Here is a 26,215-nt window from a genome sequence, read left to right on the forward strand (position 1 = left end):
AGCTGACTTATGTCTTCCTTTTTATATGGAGTATATTTAATTACTTGTTAGACATCAATGAGGCAAACTGATATACCTATTTTTTTCTACTTCCTTGTCTTGATAGTATTAATGAAGTTGCGTTTATTAGATACCCAAACTGTTATGCTAGAGAACAGCAAAGGAAAGAAAGATATTTTGGAAACAAAAATGCATACAAATAATAGTCATCAACAGAGATATAGCATGTTATCAGAGATTGCATGTTGAAAATAGACCATCCTAAATACAGCTATTGACAATATAACAAGTATCAATCTTCTCCACATTCTTAATACCACAGAGAATTGCAGTTTCTCCACTGCCATGGAGCAGCAGTTGTCAGGCAGACAACTGGCAGAGTGCTGCAGGACGTATCAGAGATGTCTTTTGACATGTTAGGTCCTTTGCTTATACTTTTGCTTGTCTGTACTTTTTGCTGATGTAAGTTTTATTCTTCTCTGCATGGCCTTTCTGGAAGCTTCCATGCAATATTTCTGTATTTTTCTTCCTCTTACACCTTAGACTTCTACTTTTTGGAATCCCGTTTTTCTCTGAGGAATACCTGAGCACTTTTACCACCATTGTTTTCTACTTTGTGATATCTGTAATTCTGTTTCCCCTCTTACATTCTCCCATTTTCTTCCTTTCTTTTCTTTTGAGCTTTCCTGCATTTTAGCCATCATTTGCAAGATCACTCTTCTAAACCTCACCTCTCTTTTCTGGTCGAATACTGCTTTTCCTTGGGGGCAGCGTTAGTTGCTCTAATTGTGAGGGTGCCTCTCCCTCTCCATGGAAAATTAGGAGCCTGTCTGCCTGTTGACAGCAGATTCTATATGCCCATCACCCTATGTCTCCCTCAATAGAATTCCTTCCTTTTCTTTTTCAATTCTCTTTTAATCGTTTCTTACTTTTAAATTGTGGCAAAGGTCTGGAGCTATTAAATGCACAGAGACAAAGAACCTGTATTGTAGAGAGCTACAGAAAGTATCTGCTGCCAGCCTGCTGGTAAGACAGACACTTAAGGGAATCAGAATCCTGGTTGACCACACCGCTCTGTAACCTCTGCTTTCTTCAAAATTTTCACCACTCCTACAGTGACCTGATTGCTCAAAACATTTCAATTAAACCATAATTTTGAAGTAAGCTACCATCATTTCATCTGATTTATTAAAGTAAAAATAATATGCACTACATGTCTGAAAACTGACAAGGTTTAACATCAGATTTTGAATAGTTATTAATAAATTAAATACCTGTCATATTGTATAAGCGATTCCACAACTGCTCTTTTTCCATGTAGGTCTCAAAAGCAATGCCAAGAGATTTGGGTGATAACGTGCAGTAAGACAGTACTGTGAAGATTGTTTCAATCAGAGTAGGCTGGTTTTTATTTATCTGTTCTAAGAGAGAATATTGTTCATCATGATTCAATAATTCATTTCCTTCAAAACAAACAAAAACATGGTTACAATAATTTCCAAGTAATTCAAGTTCACAGTAACAGATAGTATTAATCAAAACAAACTGTAAACTGTATCTGAATAATATTTCAAACAATAATAATACTTACAGATACTGAAATCTGATCTTCCTCTGCATAATGACATTTGACTGTCTTCCTGAGTTATATGTAGCCATTAAAAAAAGACTCCAGCATGTTTACAAACTATGGAATATGCCTATTTAATTCAAAATGCACGCAGTATATAATTGGAATTTGATTATTTACTAAATATTAATCAGAATTAAATTGTACTACTTCTGTAGAATCACAGTCAAAAAGTTATTACTGCTTAGCTCCTCTTACCAATATATTAGTCATGTGAAATAATAGAACTCTATTTAGTTATATAAAATAAAATAAAGTAGCAGCTGCATACTCCCCAAAATGGGTTGTTTTTCAGTATAAAACGAAATTGGGAAGAAATCAGTTCCTCAAAACAAAATCTCAGCCCTGCTAAGATACAGATACCTATGTGTTTAAAGACAAGTAGTGATTTTCATAGAGTTGAGTTGTAACAGCTTACATAATATGTATTTCTAAATGTTTTTCATAATCATTATAAAACATTCTCCCAGCCAAAAGATAATGATGTGTTTAAACCTCTTCGAACAAATGCAACTCAATGGCTTTGACTTGTGCTAATGTCAAAGACCTCAGCTTCCCAGCTATTTGTGGAATATGCTTTTGATGTTAACAATCATAACAAATGACAAGAGCCAGAACCAATTAAACACCTTTAATTTAAATTTCTAGTTTCCAAAACAGAAAGTGTCTGTAAAACTGATTTAGATAAAACTATACTTCAAAATGTCATTGTTTTATGCCAGTTTGGCTGCCCTTAACTGTAGCAACCTGTCCAGGAGAAAGATGGGAGAGACTAAATTTCTAGGCTGTGTTTTTCTAGTGGTTCAAACAGCCTTCAAAATCTACCACAGTTGAAAATTGCTGCTTTCCACCCAGCTCTGAATGACTTGAGAATGCTGTAAAATTCAAAAATCTCATTTTACTCTCCTCTGAATTCCTACAATCTAATTCACACATTATTGTAAACCATTCAGTCTGGGTAGCATGCAGCCTTCATAGAAACAGCCCATAGGATGTGGAAAGCTGAAAAACAAGACCAGTGATTTCAGAACCAACAAGCTGTGGTTTTTTGTCCCAAGGCAGGAGACAGATCAGCAATAAGATTTTTTTTAGTCAGCTTTTCTTCCTACGAGTTGAGTGAGCTGGCATATTTTGCTAAGACACCTTCCAATGCCAGATGCTTCTGAGTGAAGAATCAAATGGATTCCACTAATTCACTCAAACCAGTGATATGTTGTCTAATATGGATATGACAAAGAAAGAACCAAGAAAGCAGAAAAAGCAGTTCAAAAAGGAAAACCCAGAGGTATTCAAATTGTGAGACAAAAATTTGAATTGAACTTTGATTATATTACTAGAAGTATTTTTTTTTTCATTTAATTTAACCGAATTCTAGGGAGGAGTGTTTGCTAAGATTTTAAATACTATGTAAACTGTCTTTGCAGAACATGATGGGAAATTGCTTTGTTTAAAGGGGCTTACGACTGGAAATTAAGCCTAAATTTGCTGTATGATCGTGCCACATGGAAAGTTTGAGTCACAACTTAGTAATAACTTTTCTAATCAACTTAGTGCTACCAATAAATTTAGATAAATGGAAAGAAATATAAAAGAATTCTGTAGGGGGTTACATATATATCTTCCTATAACTAGTGTGCAATACAAGTCTTGTGCTTTTAAGCAAAGATCTTCAGGAACCCACTGGGAAACCATTCTGAGGCTAAACATAACAAGATATGTAAGCTTTCATCAGCGTTTTCTTGTTTTACCCTGAAGTAAATGCTGCCGTTTTTGTAAGAATATCTGGCCCTTCAAAGCTCGGGTTGAAATGAATTTTCTGACTGATAAACTGGCATGGATCAGAGAATCATAGAATAGTTTGGGTTGGAAGGGACCTTAAAGGATAATGTCATTTAGTTGAAAGGTTTAGCTAGTTGATCAGTATAGCTGGTTAAATATTATGAATTAGGAGTCTACAGAAAGATATGTAGATTTCTCTTGCCTTAGAATTTTTCTTTAACGTTTATTAGCTCACCTGTCATAACATTAAATATTCATCTTAGTTTGAACTCCAATGCAGCCTTCTTGTTAATCATCATGTAAGAACAGTATTTATATGATAGGCATCATACTTATTGCCCACTGATGCTTCCCTCTATATATTTCTCTTTTTTCCGCTGACTGCATTTGTATATCAAAAGCTAATCTGTGAAGGGAATCTAAAGCTCCTATAGGTAGCTCAAAGGAGATGCTTCTTTTTCATTTTAGCAGGACTTACATCCATACATAAATATGGCTGTATACTTATCTTAGGTACCTGTTAAAGAAAATCTGCTATTTGTTATTTCCATATAGCATAATGTTCCATATGCACAGAGGATGCAAAAATATATTAAAATATTAATATTATTAATAAATATCTTTATAAGAAAATTATGTATCTAGTGAATAACAGCTATACCCTAACCAGTCACAATGAATCATTCTTCCTATGACAAAATAATGCGCTTAACCTCTTGGGATAGTACCATGTATTTTAAAAACATATCTTCAGAGAGGCAGACTTACAAGCGTAATTTATCCATATTTCTTTCTTACTGATAGAAATACCTCCCAGTAACTTGCTGACATTATCACACTCATCCAGCTCTTATCTGCTACTGGTTTAGCCATGAAATGAATCTTAACTGAATTTAGAAAATCTTCTGTTATTGACTCTAGACTTCTCCTTCCCTAGTGAATCCTTACAAGACAGACAAGCTATAAGCAGTTATGCTGTCTTTTTTGACCAAAAGAGGTAGTCAAAATTCAAATTTATACATGCTGTTTCATTTCAGAAGAGAAACTGAAGATGGAGCAAGTTATTTCTGATACGGTTCTCTTATTTGCAAAGAGCATAAAGCTTCTGCTTTCTTTATCGTTTAAATCACAGTAGCTGATGAGGATATAAAGAATGCAAAAAGGATGTATTTTATTTGTTTATAGAACCAAATCTTTCAGCAGTCACTCTGCACTACTTGCTTATTTGCACTATATTCTCAGTGCTTCTTCTGTGACTGCTTTTTTTTCTATTCCTTTTCTGTATCTGTTCTGGTAGATCATTTTACTTGTCTCTCATAGAGTTGCTCCTCTCCAATGCAATCATTCTCCAGTCAGTCTTGACAGCTAGAATCTATTGTAACTTTGAATATTACTTCATTTTGGCAGAAAGTCTATTATTTTAGTTTTTAATTCCAAAAAGAAATTTTAGATCATATTACTTCTATGCTGAATGAAATGCAGATCTTAACCCTATCCATTTCAATGTAGTAAATTCCAAATAATAATATCCCCTGTATTAGCTGCTACCTGTGAATCCAATGAATCCTAAATTTGTGACAACTAAAAAGCTGAACACAAGACAAAAAGTCTTTAACAAACTTTGTATCATCTGCTCATAAATTATTAACATATCAGCAAACTACTTCTCTGCCTATATATTTATATGTCACCAATCCCATAGGATTTTACCCTCGTTAAACTCCCTTTAGAATTTTTTCTCCCTAAACATTTTATTTTCAACTATCTGAGAAGCTTCCATGAATGAATCTTGGGGTTAATGGATTCTGTGAAATCTATCTTACCCGTGTCAAATAGAAGAAATCACTACTATTGGAATATCTCCAGCACTGATTTTTTGGGATAGTATGCTGAAATTGTGGCATTCTGATAGCCAAAATTTGATGAGGCAATATTGAATTTAGTTCTATGGCCAAATTACCTCCTTTGTATTACTCCATGTATTGGGATTGATACTGAACAGGTTACCCTCTTAAAATTTATTCAGTCTAGAACTCTACTGTAGCAAGAAGTTCCTACCAGAAATGACTAGGTCTTTGAAAAGCTATCCATATGACCATATATCACCATCACAGAGACCATCACAGATATATCACAGAGACTATCTTCACACTTTGTCAAGAGAAGGTATGTGATTCTCAGCAGGGCTCTATTACAGTCCAAATGGAAATTCCTATTCAATATTTCAGCAACTCCATAAAATCTGTTTACTGTTGTCTTTAGCTTATCACTGTAAAGTCATCAAAAGGAACAGGATATCTGATTAGGTCCCTTTTCTATTGACCTTCCAGGTAGAAGTACATCACACCGGTAAACCCTTCTACTGTTTTACCATATTGGTTATGCGGGTACAGTATCCAATATGTTTACTGGTCAGATGGATATTTTGAGGAGATGCCACTTTTAAAATAGTTTTCTAATCTTTTGTTGTTAGGCTACCACAAAACAGCTTCTATTGTGAAGAAACTAAGATAACTTTCAGGTGTTCTGGAGTCTGAACCCACAAGCCTCATCCTGGATGATCCACAAATATCTGGAGGAAAGTGCTATGTCTGCACAAGCATATAAATTCCTCTAAGAGATTTACTTGTGCTCTGCTAATGAGGACAGTGTTGCAGATTAACACCGAAGTTTTGTCAAAAAACCTGCAAGACTATATTTCCCCAAAACTGTGTGTGGTTGAACTATGGGACTAGCACAGTTGCTAGTTTTTCCAGTTGCCTGGTAGACTGTATCTCAGGATTATTAAATCCAAGGAGTTATTACAAGGAAGTAGAAAAATAATGACCTTCAAGTACTAGAAATAAAAGTTTTAAATTGTTATACAAATTTAGTCAATGCCAGGATTTTAATGGAGATAGTAATTTATTTAAGGAATGTACATTTTCTTTTGTAATAACTCACTACTGTCACTAAAAGTTCAGTATGATTCCTAAGTGAGATCAGTTGGTAAAGTTACAGCCTTTCATGGTTTTTTTAGGGTAACTTACAAAAAATCAGTGCTATTTACCTTTAAAAGCCCCAAATTTAATTAATTTAATTAAATGTAATTAAAATTTAATTAGTGCTTAAAATTTACCTTAAAATGCCACCTTATACATTGTGGCAGTTAAAGAGCTGCTTCACAAGGGCTGAAGAATTAGAGTGGGGAAAAAAAAATCTTTCCATTCTACAGACATATTTTCAAGTAATTTCTCTTGCCAGAAATTGGTTTATAAAAGCACAGTCTTATAAAACTCTTCATATCTATTCTATACTAGGGAGTTGGCTGATACTGCACCACACGTTTTATTTTCTCAGTGGAAATCCTCCCTTCCCCACCCTGCTTATGTGTGCAAGCTAAGTTATCTCTTTTTGAAGCAACTCACATTTCTTGGGGTCCAATTTCAGATTTGCAGGCTTAAACTTATCACAGAATATTTGCAAATGTTAGTATCAGTTCTTATTTCAAAGTTTTAGTGGGGACCAGGATATCATCTAGGTTTAACTGTACAGGCTACACAATACCCTTTTCCATTAGTCTCTCAAATATGCATTGTGCAAGCCAAAAACATTAGGTGAAACTGCCAGTGGCCTTGTCCTGCTGTGAAAGCAGTTTTCTTCCAGTTTATCTCCACACACCAGTATTCACTTTAAACTTGTGTGTAGAAAATGAAATTAAATCTCTGTAACAAGTAGAGTCTCATGTATTCATTGTAATGAATAAGATTTTTTTTAAAAGGAATAAATTGCTTTTTTCTATTGTACATCATTAACTTGGTGATACCTTCTCTTCTTCTTAAACAAAAGTATGTATGAGGCCCAAGGACTGATTGAAGGCCTTGGATGTACCTTGCTGACGATTTCCAAGTGACCTCTTTCTTATCTGCTATTGGTAAATGGTGAGGTGTCTGTTGACTGGCGAGGTTCCCTTTGGTATTAATCCTGTGTTAGGCCAGTGTAATTCAATAAAGCTATTGCTTTTTGCTTTATTATGCAAAGAATAACTCCTGGTTCCTGGAAATAAAGACTCTCAAACAAGAAGTCACAGACTGTTCTGCTGGCATGCTGTGAATTTAGAGCAAGTCTAGCAGAAATTCTCAGGGTTCACTTTCACCCTTCCTGTTTTCATATCAGCATCTGCTGGATTCAATAACTTGTATTATGCAAGCACCACTTTCTTTATTCATCTATTATTTGTTCCTTGTCAAAATAATCCATTTCTGTTTCATATGCATGGGTGATAGAGCAATTCTGGTAAAAATTTCCACCAATAAAACTGCAAAACAGTTTGTTTTGTCAGAAAATTAACACAGTACCAGTTCATTTTTTCTCTCTCCAAAGGCACAGCAAAGGCCCTAGACCCTTCACTCACTCAAGAACATGTCTTAGAATAAATTTTCTGAATGTTGGACCTACAGAAGACAACTCTGGGATTATATTTCACTAGAATTAACTTTAATTTAATACACCTAGGTTATTTAGACTTGTAGTTTAAGTTATAGAGGTCCAATATGCACCAATATCCAATTTTTCAACTATTTTTTCAAAGGTGCCTTTTACCCAGTGGCCATACTCACTGGAGACAAATAAGTGGTTCAGTTTAGGGTATCCTGATTTATTGCCTTTAGTATTTTTGATGTGATAACTTCATATTTGAGGAGCATTTTAATTTTTATGTTAATTTCACATATCATATTGCACAAAAAATGACTAAAGTCCAAATCTTGTCACCTCCCTGTCCAGATGCCTTATAGTTACATACCTGGAGTTTCAATAGCTTCAACAAATATGATAACCTTCTTATAATATTTAGCAACACTAAATCGTGCATACATGCATTCCCCCAAAATACTCCTTCTACTGAGACCACCTTGCCAATCCCAACAGTACTGCCTACTATAATGCGGAATATACATTATTTCCGACCCTCACCATGGTACAACCATATGAGAACAATGGGAGTGCAATTAAATGTGTTTGTGTGATGCCTACTGTAAGTATCCCAAAGTATTGCTAAAATACAAAAAAATGTTATAGTTACCTAAAAACATCTACATATAAGCACTCTTTATACAGAATTTTTGCCTTCTGGCCTGGTTTTTAAAGGAAAAAGGAAAGACTGAGTGTAAAATAAAGCAAATGTGAGAATGCTTTTCCTATTCCAAAAATTCTTATAATCTAGTTAAATACCAAGGAGTTTTGTTATCACTAGGGCGAATCCCTCAGAAACTATGGTATACTTAGCTTTTTATCTGTTTTCATGCACAATATTACACATTGCAAAATTTTACTGTTGATGAGTACATAATTCTGTAAGCCCTTTATCCTACTTAACAGAAGAATCCAAAATTGTCACTGCTCGTACTAAGGTACAGCTTATTAGTCCAACTTTCCTTGTACCAGTACGTAACAGCTCACATAATAAAAAAACTTTAGCTTATATAGCATCAGAAAGCTGCTGTATAGGAGAAGGAATAAAGAATACAATAATTTTATCATTAGATAATTAACCCTATTGAAAATAATTTAGAAGATATGGATCATTGCAGGTTTCAACTTTATCTAAACTGAAAGTTTATTCATACCAATACTGTAATTACATTAATAAAGTCTGTGTAAATAGGACATTTTCTAATTCAAAGTAGCATATATTTCCCTGAAGCTCAAGAGGTTGGTCAGTCAATAGATTAATACATTCTGTCACTTAATACATAATAAAATAATTTCAGCAGCTAGTAAAATTCAATATTGGATAACACTAGGGTAAGAATATGATCCTGATCAAAAATTTGTCAGTCTTTGTAAAAGAGGACAGGTATTTGAATAGGCAAGTGGATGCACTGCAGCTCTCAATAAGATGCATGACAGAAGTGGAAGCAATGTTGTACCCCTGGCAAATGTTAGACCACCTTAAAATGACAGAACTAAATTATGTTATACCTAATATTATGTGGGTCTAATAGTTTTTTTGATAAGCAGGGAGAATTATTTTGCTAAAAAAAGATGAAAAAAAGCCTCAGAAACTGAGGCTCTCAGTCACTATTACTGCAAAATCATGTCAAACAGGTGATTATACCATTAGCTTTTCAACAATCTGATCATTTGATCCAAAAGCTATTAAAAGGAAAGATGTGATGAAGTTTGTTGCTTCAAACACAATATTAGCAGAATGAAAATAAAACCTTGTAGAACCATTGTTTTATTTGTTCTACTTTCATAACGGCATTAATGAGAGTATTAACATGAGGAAGCATATAAATGTACTTCTAGAATGCCTACAGTGACAAACATATAATAACTTAAACAAAACTAAGAAGCTAAGCTAAGAAGCTTTTCACTGTTAAACACAATTTTCATCTTTCAGACTACTAATCCACACTTTTAAAAATCTGTGTAAAGCAGTTGTGGTATCAAAGCTCTGTTAAGTTTAAATTAATTTTGATTCCTTTGCATTTAAAATAGCAGTGTATTTTATCAAATTGTAGTCTGTTTTGAAACTGTGAATACTCAGATTGACTGCAAAACATTCTCATTTAAAAAGTGATGATTTTTTCTTTCTTTTTGTCCATTCAAGAAGTGTCCCACTGATAACTGAATGGCTACTGATACCCCCAAAAAATGGTTGACAGCCTTCCTTCAGTATTTCAGTAGTTAAAAATGAACTTGTGTTTCTCACTGATATTCTTATAAGGATTGACAGTATACTTACTTGAACTCCTCAGTAAAATTTTCACTAAGAGACAGTCATGATGTAGCAATGTTTCCAAAAGCAAGTTCCAATTACAGTACGGCTGGGATAAGAGCAGTTTCAGCTGACCCTGGGCTGCCATTTCTGTGGCTGATGGAGTCCTTTCAAAATGTAAGATAAAGACAAAATACTGTAGTTAATTTATCTATGAAATTAATATCCTTAAAGTGCAGATGTAATGCTAACTCCCTTAAATGTCAATTCCTCCCAGATTACTCTGAAAACGCTTTCATGCTTGCTTACTTTAAGGCAGCTCAGGGAAGGAATTACATTTAATCTCAACTAGCTAAAAGCAAATTAACATTTGGTAGTCTGCCAAAGTTATAACTGATACAAAGCAACCTCATTTATCTCTTTCATGGAACCATGTTTGTCTTGTTCTACCAGGCAAAAAGGATTTTTTTTGGTGCTTGAATAAATTTAAGGCTTTTATTCTTTAGTTCACTATTACATTAATTGTTTAGTAAGAGCTCTGAAGTGTCCTTGATGAAGTATCTGAAGCTCTTAATTAAAAAACAAAGAGAATGCTCAAAGGGGCTGCAAGATTCCACATTAGGTTGACCAATTCTTATATTCCTGAAAAATCCACCTGAAATATTAGACTGGTTGGATAACTGCTTTGCCAGCAGGGAAAACTGAGAAAGGGTAGTACAAATTCATTAGCTTTTAAGGACACTGTACTTTGTTTTCTGTTTGCGGTTTCCATGTTCTGCAAAAGTTTAGGTTTCCAAACAAAAATATTCCAGGGCTTCCTCTGAACTCAGCCAATGACCCAACACTAACCGTTGAACTCACATTTGAGCAATTAAATTTAAAACAAAAATAAATAATTTTGTCCTGCAAGTTGTTTATGACCCATTTACTATTTTCATTTTCTTGAAACATTTTTAAAAAGAAGTTTTCAAAATTGGGTTATGGGTAATTTTTTTCCTTGAAAGCTTTATTTTTCATTATTTTGAAGGTTTTAAAATTAGATTTCAACTGATGTTTAGCCATTGTATTTATTCATTTTGGCTACAAGTTTATACAACAATAGTTGCTAACATTGAAAGTTTATGCAGCACATATGTAAACTTTTATGCACATAAATTTTACATGCACCAGTGTAAAAACTACATATGTACTGACACGTTAACTATAAACATTATCTGCCAGTACACACACACCACCTTCAGCATCAGTTAAAGCCTTCTTCATCAGCAGCTACATTTTCCCGTCAGACTAGAGACGGATTTATATGCCTCTGCACATGTACTTTATGTGCTATCTATTGGGACACAATTATTGGGACAGAATTAAAATGGGTTCATGTGGCTGTTCTAACAGAGGGGAACTTCTCTGTTACGTTGCACACTTCTACGACCATCTGACTCAGCCAAGTGTGTCACCACTCAACTCTGCCTGTATGCACGCATGAAAAAAACCAGAGATGACTGCACAAAAACTTTGCTCTTCAGTCAAGGTTCCTATATAGACAATATACCTAATACTAACCTACAATGCTGGGAAATGAAAATGCCGGCTGATATACTCCTCTAGTATGGTCCCTCACATGTATGTATGTTTCCATTACCAGAAAAGCAGTATGCCACATATCTTGCAGGGCAACCTTGAAGTAACCTAAGGAAACCAAGCTTCCATAACCTCATTTCCCAGCAGAACCTTTACATCACACTATTATGTCAAAACTTCACAGTTAATACTGTAGAAGTCATTTTAGTAAAGGAGGATTTTATACACCTCAGCCCTTGGGATTTTAACAGTAAAGCAAATACCTATGAGTTGATAAGCAATGTACATGCCATGAAAACTTATGTACAGCTTTTGTGATTTTCATCTGGTATGTTATATATAATTGTTGATAATGTAGCACTGGCTCAACAATTAGATTTTTGCATATAAGCACATCTGGATTCTAATAATATTTGTCAAAAATATATACATATATACCTTTAAATCTTGACAGAACTTGCAGCCAAAATAACTTTTCCATATTTAAAACACATATTGCATTCAAACTTCCAACATTAGGGCTTTGCATTCTTAATAGTATTATCTTAATTTCTGTATATTCAAGATTAGTTATATATATATAAAGTCTAACACATGTTAAGAACTAATTAGTAGTTAGTAATTAAAGTTTAAATTAAAACAATTACTATATTCACACTAGAATTAGTGCTGTGTCTGAGAGCAAATTCAACACTTCAGTAATTCAATTAAAATATGTGGGCCAGTTTCATTTTGGTTCTGCCTTGAATGCCACGTTATCATATCTAATAAGGTCACTCATTGCCTTCAAACTGTAAGAAAAGGGACAAGTTTGGTCAATTAGATTTATGAAGGATAATACTTTAAATTACTTCAAAAATAAATGCCATTTTTAGAATATTTGAGTTGAAATAAAACTTGTCTGTCATTGACCAGATGGGAAGTTATCATGTTGTAATATACACCAGTTCTTGGCTCTTTAAGCCTCTTGCAAATTGAAATGTACAATGGTGTGACTCACTTGGAGGAAAAATAAAATATAGCAGACATTCCCTACAGCCATGAAGCTAGCACCAATAAATGCACTGAGAAGTTTTGTAATGTGCATATGGAGAGGCATATGTTCTCCCATCCTCGTAGCTCAGTACTAGTGAAAATAAGACTAGCCTCATAAAAAGTGACAAAAGGTGAAGTACATATAAATATCACACATATAAATGTTCAGTTTTGTACAGTAAAAGAAAAAAAACCAGAACTCTGATTTGCAAATGGTATGATTATAAACCCCAAATGAAGCAAAGAATGAATCACAATTACCACTAAAGGAACTGTAATATAAATCATCAGTAATTATTTAGTTTGATAGCTAACTATGTTATTTTGGTTAGTATCCAAGATAGAAAAAAAGAAAACCTCAAATGATAAGTTCAAGATTTTATAAGGCAAATAAACATTAATGCTAATTCATGTTAACAACATTGACAAAGATGTTGAAGTCAAATAGATAAAAGAAAACAGACTGTAGCCATTTTTAGGCATGAAAAATAATGTAGTTAATCTGGTTAAATACTGACATTGTAAATAAAATCATTTCAGGAACTAGCAAAACTTTATCTTGAAATATCAAGCTCAGGAAGAGCAAATACTTAATAGGTACATTTATGCCAGATTAGAGTCTTCAGTTAAAAATGAGGTGGCCACAGCTGAGAGGTGTACAATGGCCTGTGCTTCCAATTTTGTTATGGACAGCAAATATATGTTTTTATTAGATGTAACAAGTAAAAACATAAAACAACCCAGAAAGAATTAGGATGCTCTAAAAAATAGTTTTCTGCGATACTTAAAAATAATGTGTCTCGTTAATAGTCTAAATGTAATATTTCAAGAAAGAAAAGCTTCCATGACATAAATATACAGTGTAAAACCAGTAACAAAATTAGAACACCTCAGAATATGTCCCTCAAATTACTTCATTACATACAGGGTGTTTCACTGTTTTTTCTGAGCAGCTGAAAGGTGTGTTGTTAAAAGAAGACATTAAATTTTTTTGGCAGCACTGTTCACTCATTATCACCAGAACAGTACACATGGCTTTAAATATATGGACTGTCCTCACACAGGTACACCAACCATATCTTCTGAGAGATGTGCTTTCTTTTGGACTCCTCATTTTCCCATTTGGTGGTCAAGAAGATGTATATTTTCTCCCCTTTCATCCAGGGAAAATATGTAAATGCTGGATAGCTCTGGAATAGTTTTCTGCTATTTATTCAAGACAAATCTGTCCTAAATAGCATCTGTAAAATCCTAATTCCACCTCAAAAAAGAGAATTACGTCAGACTGAAACATTTCCTTTCAGCATTTCCTTTACATACTTTTAAGCAGCAGAGGGTACTCACTTGTGAAGTCATCTTCCAAAACTCATAATTCACAGTATAATTTAAATTTTGAGTACTGGCCTCAGATTAGGGCATGGAAAAACTTATTGTCTTTTCTACAATGAGTCCTTAATGAAGCATAAATTTTCCCAGAACTAGAGTAGATGCGTTTTTAAATGATCATGCAGTCATTCCCTCTCCTATACCCCCCCTTCTCCTCTCCTTTCTCTCCACCCATGCATAACCTATAAAGCCACTGACAAATTTCCTTGAAGCTCAATGGAGAGGTAAAAACACATGATCATTCAAGCTTTAGAAAAAACTTAAATTACTATTTCAAGCAGGGAAAAGGACACATTCTGAATTCAACGGTTATTCACTCTCGCGTTTTGGTTAGCCAACCACACAACTTTGACTCAGCCACATCATCTATTGCCTCTGGTTCAGCAGGTATCAGAGGCACCAGGGAAGGAGATAACAGCACTGCTGACATGTAGTTATGAATGAAGGGTATGGAGAGAAATCAGCGTGTTTTGTGTAGTATGAGGCAAAATCATCGGGAAGATACTGTGATGTACAAACTACAAGATACCGTGTGTACAAGGTAAGAGGTAATAAATCCCCAGCACATTGGTCTTCGATAGGTCACCAGAGGTCACCACTCATATGATAACATATTCCTCTAAAATATAAAAATACTTTTTCAGAAATCACAATAACAACTCACAAAAGCGGCTTTTCATGAGAATGGAGAGTGAAAATCTCTCAGGAAATAACTTTTGAAGTGGAGGAGGAGGTGAAGGGGTTAGGAGAGGATCTACACTGGTATGGGAGTGCTTCAGGTTCAAAATTAGAAAGGGAATGACAGCACAGCTGGTTGCATATGTCTCATATGTAACTTGTCATTATATGCAGTGACACAGAAAAAGAAATTAAGCTTTTGCCTCTAATCATGCAGTAATCTCCCAAAAAATCAACTACGATCAAGCAGCATATTTTTCAATGAGTTATTTATATATCAAACCTTTTTTTTAACCAGCAATCATAAACAGAGGCATACATGCTTTATCTCCTCTTTAATTATAAGTCTTTCAAAACAGCAACTGTGCTGAACTACATTATTGTCAAGAGCTATATACTCTTTAATTACAGCAAGAAAACCTTACAGATAATTCAAATATCAAACATAATGAATATACTAGCAAAAAGCTACACAGTGCATAGCTTTCAGCGTGACCTTTTTCACAGACTCTTAAAGTTTAAAGATTAGGGAAATCTGCAATGAATTTAAAAAAATGTTTCTATGGTTTTTTTAATCAGAATATTAATTAGACATTTATTCAGATATACTCTTTTCAAAATGTTGTAACAGTATTTGATTAATGTTAACTATCTGGTGATTCTTTTACAACAATCAACTTTTGATACTCACTTCAGTAAGGAAGAACAGGATGATGGTATGCAAAATAACCAGTGTAATGGATGATAAAAGACTTTTGAAAAATCTTGAGGAAGATGTTCATCAGAATTGTTCAGAAATGTCCTGAAAAAACCAAATACTTCTGAATTACAGGGAAGACTGAAAATCCCTTCAGAACACTAGTAATACATATACATAAATAGAAGTCAGAAAATCCCTTAAGATAAATAGTACTAACATATGTAAGCATACACATAATTGCAAATTTATTTATGTACTGTTAAAAATGTCATTCTATATCTTATTTACTTTCACTCTTTGAAGCTTGGTATCTAGGACTGTTAGTACTGTTAAAGCAGTTTTCTTCATATTTTTACTCCTATATAGCATGTTTTCAAACTATGTTTGAAAATGCATTGAATAAGCAAATTGCTCTTCAGTCACTTATTTCTATAGCTCTTTTCTTTTTGCATAATACATGCATCATTTTATCAATATTTTTACCATAATCATAAGTAAAATAGCTTTTGAAATTATAACGGTTCTCTTTTGAATAACGTGCAAGTACATATAGACTTTGGATTAAACTGGACAAAAATTTGAACCAGAAGCTTTGGACCTTCACTAGCTTGTGAGAAATACAATACTGCTTGAAAAAAATGCTGCTTTCAAACACAACGACTGGTGAAGAATTAGATAAGCTAGTTTTATGTCACTTCTGCATTACTTTTCTTACCCAAAGGACGTGAGGCAAAACTCAGATGTGTCCAATCCACTGATATTAAAAATTAAATATTTTATTAATTAATGATATTACACGATTATAAATTTATATAAGAACAGGATTATAGAATTTAATATTTGCCTTTAATTATTATTGAATAATAAATAATAATAAATGTATTAGTATTTATACAATTCTGTAGCAACCACTAGGATGCAATAATGAGTGACAGGAATGGATGCCCCTTGGCATCTTCCCTTTTTACTCTCATTTACACTGAATACTATTCCAGCAGAGAGGATATAGTCTGTTACATCCATCCTCCATTAACCATAATGAATTATCACTTCTTTTGCACCTTACTTTTCAACTTACTTGGCTGTGAGTTTTTAATCTTAATAACTTTCTTTCTCTGAAGCTTGTTTCTTTATGTATCATGGCTGGGATTTTCTAAGTTATATAATCAAGGTAACTACCTTTAATAATGCCACTTCTACAGAACTCATTTATGGTATATTTGCTTTACCTTCTGGAGTGATTCAGTGTCATTCCCACTTTAGAGTCAGTACTCTTTCTGTTACAGTAAGAGTAGAAGGATATTGAAAAATACCTCAGGAAAAGACATGAGGACTTTCTCAGGACAAGAGAATCCTTTTACAAGACATAAAAAAAGCCACTGCCATGACATGGAAATGGTAAGAGTGGATCTAAACACTTAAAACGGGAGACTGAATGGAAACCCACTGGAATACAGCCTTCAGGAACTCCTAACCTAAAAGGTAAAATCTCCTCTTTCTTATAGGGTCCTTTGTCACAACAGCATTAATAGTATTTTTGTTTTGTCATTTAATTATTTAAAATTACTTTTAAACTCTTTTTCACAGCTGCATATAAGTAATTTAGAAGTGTAGCTACATGTCTATAAGGTAACTGTCTGCCTCTAAGACCCCAGATGAAAGAAGAGAGAGAATTACACTTGTTCAACAAGAAAGACAGGTGTATAGATTCTGAACCTCTCCAAAAGATAGGGTGATTTATTTGGAAATTCATTTTACTAATCAAACAAAATTAGTAGGAAGAATTTACTTCAAAATTATCTTAAGTAAGCAATATCTGAGCAGAAGGATTAGCACATAGTGAATTTGTGCTCTTTGTGAATTCATGAAGACCTGAAGATTAAAAATAAAGCTGAGATTGTAATATAGATAAGGGGAGAACTTAAACTAGAAAATAACTATTTTAAATACAGTAATTTCAACATTGTGAAACAATTAAAGAAAAAAATATCTTATTGTCTCTCATCCTCTGAAATATTTTTCTTAATATAGCAAAGCATAGAGCCAGCTTCCTACAAGAAAGCAAGATAGATACAGTTTGGGTAGTAATCTAATAAAAAAAGACCACATCTAGTCTACTGATAGTGTTTGAACTGTTTGAGATACTTCTGAGCTAAAGCAGCTTGTTAAGTATGGTTTCTTAGCTGTCTCCTAAGGACAAGCACAGGGCAGACTTTTGGACTCTGAGGCTCATAACAAAACCTCTACACAAATTTCTAAACTGAGATGGAGATAATCTGAGGGCTTTAAAGATCATTTAAATATTAGAATAACTTAAAATACTGTAAAAAATCAAGTGTCTAATGATAATACAACAACTCTGGTGCCAGCATTTCTCAGTGTCCACTGCTGGCTATGTAATTCTTGCCAGGAAAACCCAACTCTGTGCCAGACAGTTTAGTTCAACTACTCTTCTGACAGAAGTATAATAATAGCTAGTACGAAATTTGTTTTGACTACAAGTTATGTTAAAGCAGCTGCCTATAGTCTCAAAGCAGTGGACAGCATCTGTGAAAGTATTTAATACCACAGCAAGATTCCAAGTTACAGTAGTTTTATTCTTCAGTAGAGTATGACAAGGTGAGAATTGATCTTGTAAGCCTCAGTGCAGGTGTGAAAAAAATGAGATGCCAACAAGATGCATCCTAATGGTATTTCCGTGTAGACTTCAAAGGATTTAGCTCCCTATAAGGAATAAACATGACTAAAAAGCAACTTCATGAATTATAACTCATATATTAAGCAAAACATTTTCCATTTTTAAAATTGAATGACAGATATTTTTACCCAATAGACAGCAATTTTACCAATAGAATCTCCAAATTCTTCTCTCAGCATTCCAGTCATTCACCTGATTTCTTGTTGAGAAAGTAAGATATAATAATTCATAGTAGGAAATCATAAAAAGGTGCATCCACGTTACTCTTTATGATCTTCCCTATCAGAAAGATTGTCATCTCCTAGTCGGTACAAAAGACTAAAGAATATAGAAAAAAGTACAAGAATAGATCTGCTCCAACTTGAGCAACTCTCAGCCTGGTGTAGAAGACAGTCTCTACTCTGAAGTCAGAAATGGGTCTGTTGTACTGCACATTGCCAGCCTGCTTCTCCTGGATAATTTCATTCTGTAAAAAATAATGAATGAAGAACAGCATCGGATTCCCCTACAAAATCCACAAGGAGCATCGAAACTGTTAGATCCACTGCACAAAACTCAGCTACTTGAACTGAGTAATTGACAACAACCTTGTCAGTAAGTAAGACTGTGATGGCTGGAAATTCTGAGGGATGAAAATCCTCTTTTTTCAGAGGTTTGGGTCAGCAGCAAGAAAATAGCAACACCTGGTAGTTTTGGGGAGCACATTCTGGAGACTGCTGTTGTTGAACAGCTTCCTCAACAACCTGGACAAAAGCGGACAGACAGAACACACATTTAGGACATTTGCAGGTGACACTAAAGTGGGGGAAGCGGGCACAATAGTTGACACAACAAACAGTAGAGTGCCAAGTCATGGATGACTGGGCCAACAGAAACTCACAAATTTCACTGAGGTAAAGTGCAACTTTTTGCTCCAGCAACAGAATTATAATAACCTAGGCTGGGAACTGACTGACTGAGTACCAACCCTACCCAACCCCAAGACTGGGGTTTATGGCCAGAAGGGTGTTGAATAGGAGGCAACAGTGTATTCTCAGTAGAAACAATACAAACCACACACTGGGCTGCACTAGGAGGAACATGGCAAGCAAACTGAAGATAGTGATTCACTTCATCTACTTGGCAACAGTTAAGCCTTACCTAGAATATTTTTCCAGGTGTTGGGCCTACAGCTCAAGGAGGATGTGAGAAAACTGGAAAGGACTAGACTGCATCATCTATGACAAGCGGTTGAGGGATCTGAGCTGCTTTACTCTGGTGAAGAGGTGGCTAACAGGTCAAGTCATCTAATGGCAGCCTACAACTACCCAAAGAGTAATTAAAAAGACAACATTGACAAACTTTTCTCACTGGGAACAGGTGTGATGCAGCAAGCCATAGCCAGCAGCTTTGAAGGCTCACACTAGGTGCTAGGCAATACTTTGCACTAAGGCAGTGCAGCCATGGAACAGCTTTCCCAGAGAGGCTGCAAAATCTTGGTTCCTGGAGGTTTACATGGGTCAGCTAACACAGTCATGTCTCACTACTCTTGGTGATGGTCCTGCTTTAAGCAGGAGGTTGGACTAGATGACCTCCAGCAGTCCTTTCCAACCAACACTTCTATTATGCTAAAGTTACTTCAGGAAGGCCAGAGAAAGGTGGAGGAAAATGAAGCATGAAAAATGAGTGAGTATTAAAAACTGATGACCCAAGATTCACAGGTGAATTTAGACCGGGTCTAAGTAGCCTTGTCATACAGAAAAGAAACTCTAAGTGCTGGCATAATGCAGAACATTTGATCACAAAATTAGGAAGGAGAAAGCATAGCCAGAATAACTTTATTTGAAGTTAAGGATATTATTCATTTTTCAGCACCCCTACTATTTTGTTGCATTTCAACAACATAATAAAGAATCTTGAACAATTTTAATTCCCTGGAAGCAATAGTTAATACAACATCTCTAGTAAGTTGGAAATGAGCCAGTCCTATTATTAGACAACTCCTCAAAAACAATGTTCTGTCATCACTGCTTTTATGATTACACAAAACTTTCCTGAGCAGTCTAAAGATTAATTTAAGCCTAGCCCCTGCAGGGAAATCTTCTAGTACCAAAACAGAGCATGATAGATTTAAAAGAAAAATCTTTATTTCACTTCCAGTTAATTTTACCAAAGTTTTGAAAGATACAGAGCCAAGCTAACAGATTGAAATTTTGATTATACAGCTGTAATTGTAAAGAGAAGTGATGAAGGATTAGTATTCCTTTAAAATCATGCATAACTTCTAAATACGTTATTGATAGATTCTTAACGTGATGAACTATGCACAACTCAGTAAATAATGGCCCTAGGAATTCAACATAAAATTCAGTATATGAAAGTGTTTCCAACTGGATATAGACATTCAAGAAGCTAATTTGGCAAAACTGTTTTTTCTTTGTATTCTGGACACTGGGTTAGGTTATCTGACAAATATTGGCTGTAATGAAACATACAATATAAAATAACTATTTTGATAACAGAGTCTCACAGGTTTTGAAAATAAAAGTTCTGAATACACAGTTCATAAAAAATATCCCTTTTTACTTACACAAAAACATGCATCATCTCTCTAACAATGTTTTTTAGTGTTAATATTATTTTTGTAACTATATAACAAAATATGACATTTTTGGTATTCTTCTTAAAAAAAGCTGCCAGATTTTATGATTTGAAGAGTACTTTGCAGTAAATTAAATGAGCTGCTACATCCTGCACATGTCAAGTTTTTGAACTCAAGAAAAGCAAATTAGGATACTGAAATTTATATGCCTAAATATGAAACCTATATGACCAAGTTGTTAATCTGTAGCATTTTACATAAAATACAAAATATGCTGCCTCACTCTCTCCATTGGCACTTTGTTCTGAAAGTCAGTGAGTTCTCAAGTTAGCACACATTTTTTATCATTCCAGGTATAGATAAATCTGTAAACAACAGGCATTAGTGGGGGAGACCAGAACAGCTAAAAGGAACAGACTACACTGCATATTTATTTTAGTCCATCATTCTAAGGGCTTTCATAAAGGAAAGGTGAAATGTCAAAATTGACAGTAGAAGCAGTTACAGCTACCACAATGTCCATTCCTGCCTCCATTACTATTGCCACAGCAGGACTGCCAAATCTGTGCATGAGTCACCTTCTTAATTGCTATTTTTTCATGAGCCTGCATTGTATAAGATGAAAAATCCAGTTACAATCCACTTTTGCAAGTTCCTCAGAGCCCAAAAACATTAAAATGAGCCCACACATGACAAAAAATATTTAGTTAAAGAAGCTTAAATGCAGCAGGTCTCCACGCTCTTCTTTGTACCACTAGTATCACCTAGAATATTCTTATTTAGAATAATAAAATAAAAGCCAGTTGAATAGGCTCTGGCTTTCTTAGTTTTGGGTTTTGTTGTTATTTTTTTAATTTGTGATCTCACTTTGTATTGTCTCTTACACCAAATTTATAGCAGAATTTTTAGCATGAAAAAGCAGTGAAAGACTCAGACCAAATTTCAGTGCAAGTAGCACGTCCTTTTGTTTACAGTTGTGACTTGTGAAGACATGATTTTATAAAGATGGGCATTCTATACTCTTTCTCTTTTAAACAATATTTAATATTTGTTGAAGCATACTGGTCATGTAACCAGATGATAATTTCAGTAAATTATCTTTAAATTCCAGTACTTATAGAATTATTATGGGATGACAGCAGAACACTCTCATTTACCTGGAAGCTGAAGGTAGATAAATCTGAACTAGTAAGACAAAAATTTTTCAATTGTATGAGTGACTAAGTCCTTGAAAACCTTACCAAAGGCTTTGATACCATAGTAGTAAATGGTTTTAGACCAGTAAGAATGCGTTTCTAACAAAATGTGTCCTAGTTGAACAGTAAGTTGCAAATTTGGGACAGTAATTATTAATGAAATTCTACTGTTTGTGTTACAGAGGAAATCAAACCAGACATTCACTATGGTCTATGTTAGCACCAGACAAAAAAATGTGCAGTACAGGAGTTTGATCCAAATAAAATCCCAGCAGATATAATTGGGCTTTAGGTAAGATTGTAAAGATAAGTTCAAGACCAAATCTAGAAATAACCAAAGGTTATCAAAATGTGTCCACACTGTGCATTGCATTTGTATTTCAACACAATTATTCACCTTGTAGATCTATCCATGTAAGCTCAAGAACCAATTTTATCTCAAATTGAATGTTTCTTTCATACTCACTCATACAAATTCTTCAGTGGTGAAGTTAAAATAGCCAGCACAGAGAGCAGACTATTGCAGTGGCTATGTATTTTATAGATCTTGAGATCTCTGTCTTCATGTGGATTCAGAAACTCCTGTACAGAGCTGCAAACTGACCAGAGCATATCTTCAGTGGACATCAAAATTGCTGCAATATCAATTCTGTAGGGAAAAAAAAGTGCAAATAACATTACTTAGGACATCGGGATAGTGGTAAATTTCAAACAGAGCTTTCCTCTAGCAACATAAAATACCTAAGTCATAGCATGGACTTCAAATTTCAGCTTCTGTCAGCAGTGTAGGAATTCTGAAACCACTACGCTGTAAAAATTCAGCACTTCCACAGAAAAGTTGTTACTGAAACTAGTCAAAAGAAGACTTAAAAAATATGGAAATTTCCTCTTCCAAAGGACAATGCCACTAGACGGGAACAACTTACCTTCTGAACAACAACTAAATAAAATTAAATTTAGTTTTCTTTATGATAAAGTATAATTAGAATGTACATACTATTTTCAAATCCTGCTGGAGCAAAAAAGTAATGACAAGTGAACTAAATCTTCAATTTGCAAAACTTTAACTGCCAGGCAACATATTATGTGGAACGTTTCTGAGTCAGTAATCTTTTGCCTGTTGATATTGGCTGGCAGAGCATCATGGGTCATTGACCTAAACAATAGCAAGAACCCAAACTACAACAACATAATCTCACAAGACTATGCTGACATACAACAGATAGGAAACAGTTGGTTAACACAAAATATATGGCAGGCACGAAGTACCTAAGTATCTAAAAGCCAATGGATGCATATGTGATCATCTGCATTTTTAAGGATCATGTTTTTGGGAAATCTAGGCAAACACATATGAACAGACATTTGTCTATATTACAGATGAGATCTCTAACATTTCAAGAACCATTGGGAGAAAAGACTCCTCCCCCAAAGTACAGTATTATAAAAAAAATATGTAAAACCTCTGTGATAAAAATATACTGAATGATATTAATTAAAAATTGTTTTTTTTCATTTGTGCATGACTGGATAATTCAATTCACTTGGTGACAAATTCAAGAATCATCTTATTAAATAAAACAGCTTCTCTACAAAATGACAATGTAAAAAGTTCTTTCTTGTTCAGTATTTTGAAAGAAATTCATATAGAATTGACTAATACTATATTTAAGAAATATTGTATCAATACATATTCTTCGTATTTCAGGGTATTTTTTTTTCCAGGACATTTCCAGGAAAGTTGCCAGGAAGCCTCTCTGTACCTGAACATATAGAAGGGCCTAATCACGGTAAATTAGTGATGGAATAGAGCATACAAACAGGTATTTTGATACACAGAATAAAACTTTGGTTTTTTTCCCACCTATTCCAAGAATGTGAACTTGTGCAAATGACTTAAGCTTCCATGACACTGCTCCTTTTCCTAATAAAACTTATGATGACAGCATATAACTCTTAGCTCACATAGCACATATCTCCGCTGAGTGTCTCTCATCTCCTACAAATGACAAACTCTTTAAGTTTTTAACTCACATGGCCACCATGGACTATATCACTTTCAAAATCTAAAGAGAGGAACATATTCATACAGAAAAGTTATATAGCAAAGGGGCAGGATGAGAAATGCACCAATTTCTTCAGTCAAACAAGATACTGGATAGGAAAAGAAAGGACAGAGGTAAGGTAAGCTTCCACCTGGAGACACTTGCTTTAGTACTTCTTAAAGAGACCCTCCTGTCTGGCAAAACATAAGAATCCCAACAAGAACTTCCAGCTTCATATTTCCTAAAATTACAGGAGAAGGAATAGCCTCTTCTTCCTCTCTCTTTCTGCACCACTAGCTTCATTCTGGCAAATCTTTTGATGTGACCTTGTAGCTCTTTCACATGAAAAGCCCTATGAAAACCCAAATTCTATTGGAACACATGGAGTTTTCTTCATAAATCAATGGCTTGGTTTCTAATCCTGATGCTGCCAATTCTGCTTGCATTTTTGGTTGCACCACCACTCCTCAATGCACTGTTCACCATGAGGCTTTCAAACCAATCAAGCAGTTGATGGAATAATTTCAGCAAGAGTTCAAAAGAGGTCTTTGATTCTGCCTGGTTTAGTATATGACTACCAAATATACTTAGATATACAAAATATATTGAATTAAAATGAACATCAAAATACATAAATTGTGTCTATCCCCTCTGCTGTGTTCATTAACATTTAAATTTGAATCAAAGCAGTATGTAACAGAAAACTGAGATTTACTTATTTTATCCATTAAAAGGGTACATTAAATATACAACCATTACCTGATTTGTGGTGTTCTCTTGTAACTGGGGCTGGCCTGACAATATCTGGAGGACAGCATAGCCAAAGATTGCTCTAGTACATCTGTGAGAATCTCCTGGGCTGTCTTGGGAGGTAGAATAGTCCATAGATCATGATGAAGAGCACAGCAGAAGTAATGCCACATGTGGACAGAGACTGAGCATCTTTCCCCCTAGCAAAACCACCACACATTAAATAATAAAAACACACCTTCCAAAATGTCAATTAGTTCCTGTAAGTCTAATTAATTCAATCTGAAAGGAAATAGCCAAAGAGTTTCAGGCACATGATGACCAAAATATGGTCCTTGACAAAATGTGAAACATCTTTATCAGCAAGGAAACACGTGCCATTTCAGTTACAAAACTAGAGTTCTGCCGCAAAACCAAACCACAGCATTTGACCTCTTAAATCCTTAATTAACCTATTCTCAAAAACCATAGTATCATAAGTCCAGTTTAAAAACGTACGTAGTATTCTGTACTCACTAGAGTAGTCAGATAAATTCAATATAACAGTTTCTTTGTCCTCAAAAGAAAAATTATTTAAATTACTTAAGCATATGTATTTCCCCAGATTCATAATTGCCACACATAACCGTGATTATGAAACTTTGGCGATATATAATGGATATGGAATAAGAGCAGAAAAAAAACCCAACTGAACAATTAAACTGGTAATAAGAGATGTCCAGAATTTTTTAGTAAGATTTTTTTTTCATCTTGTAATGGTAACTCATTGAAACTAAACATTTTCTGGGAAGGAATCAGCATTGGTATTAATATTTCATTGTCGATACAGAACCACCCCAATAAGACACAGACATAAATAGAGAGGAGTCAAAATCACAGTGGTTAATCCATAATATTGCTAAGAAGTACACAGTTCAACTCACATTTAAATATTTCAACTAATACCTATTCATACCTATGATGAAGCTGTATCAGAACAAAGACTTGAATCTTCACTTCCCACATTCCAATGGAGTTGAAAATTGTTTTAAGAATTTATTGATATTTTAGCATTAACAGAAATATAAAACAACTCCATGATTTTTAAAACACTGTAAGAGTTTGATAGGCATTATCTAATAATAATAAACCAAAATAATCTGGCTTCTTTTTAAACACAGCACATTAGCAGATTACTGGAAGTTGTAATTATTCAGTACTTCTCTGCCATAATATTTGAAGTGTATTTTATATTAAAAAATGGTAAATTATGACAAAGAACAAAAGTATCAAACTTGTGACCACTGCTCTAGTCATTAAATTTATGATTGGTGTAGGCATCTCTAAAGTCTCATTTAGAAAAAAAAAAGAAAAACAAATCATTAAGATGTCCAATTTTCCAAGTTTCACTAATGCAGAAGAGAAAAATGTAATACAGGTAAGTTTCAAAAGAAAATATATGCCTAATTTTCTTTGT

At 34.3% G+C, this 26,215-nt stretch overlaps 1 protein-coding gene across 11 annotated transcripts in view; it reads right to left on the reverse strand.

The window, feature by feature from the left end:
- The window catches only part of KIAA0825 (KIAA0825 ortholog), a 252,235-nt gene that overhangs the window by 130,455 nt on the left and 95,565 nt on the right, over window positions 1-26,215 (reverse strand). For 10 of the 11 annotated variants that reach the window (XM_072860780.1, XM_072860782.1, XM_072860772.1 and 7 more), the window contains 5 exons: window positions 24,769-24,959; window positions 22,431-22,613; window positions 15,481-15,591; window positions 10,140-10,279; window positions 1,275-1,463 (listed from right to left, as the gene is read on the reverse strand). In XM_072860780.1, coding sequence (XP_072716881.1) covers window positions 1,275-1,463; window positions 10,140-10,279; window positions 15,481-15,591; window positions 22,431-22,613; window positions 24,769-24,959 — 814 coding nt within the window. The remainder of the gene's footprint in view (window positions 1-1,274; window positions 1,464-10,139; window positions 10,280-15,480; window positions 15,592-22,430; window positions 22,614-24,768; window positions 24,960-26,215) is intronic. The other variant, XM_072860777.1, reaches the window with a different exon arrangement.

Source organism: Ciconia boyciana, chromosome 4 (genome assembly GCF_034638445.1).
Source record: "Ciconia boyciana chromosome 4, ASM3463844v1, whole genome shotgun sequence".
Lineage (NCBI taxonomy): Eukaryota > Metazoa > Chordata > Aves > Ciconiiformes > Ciconiidae > Ciconia > Ciconia boyciana.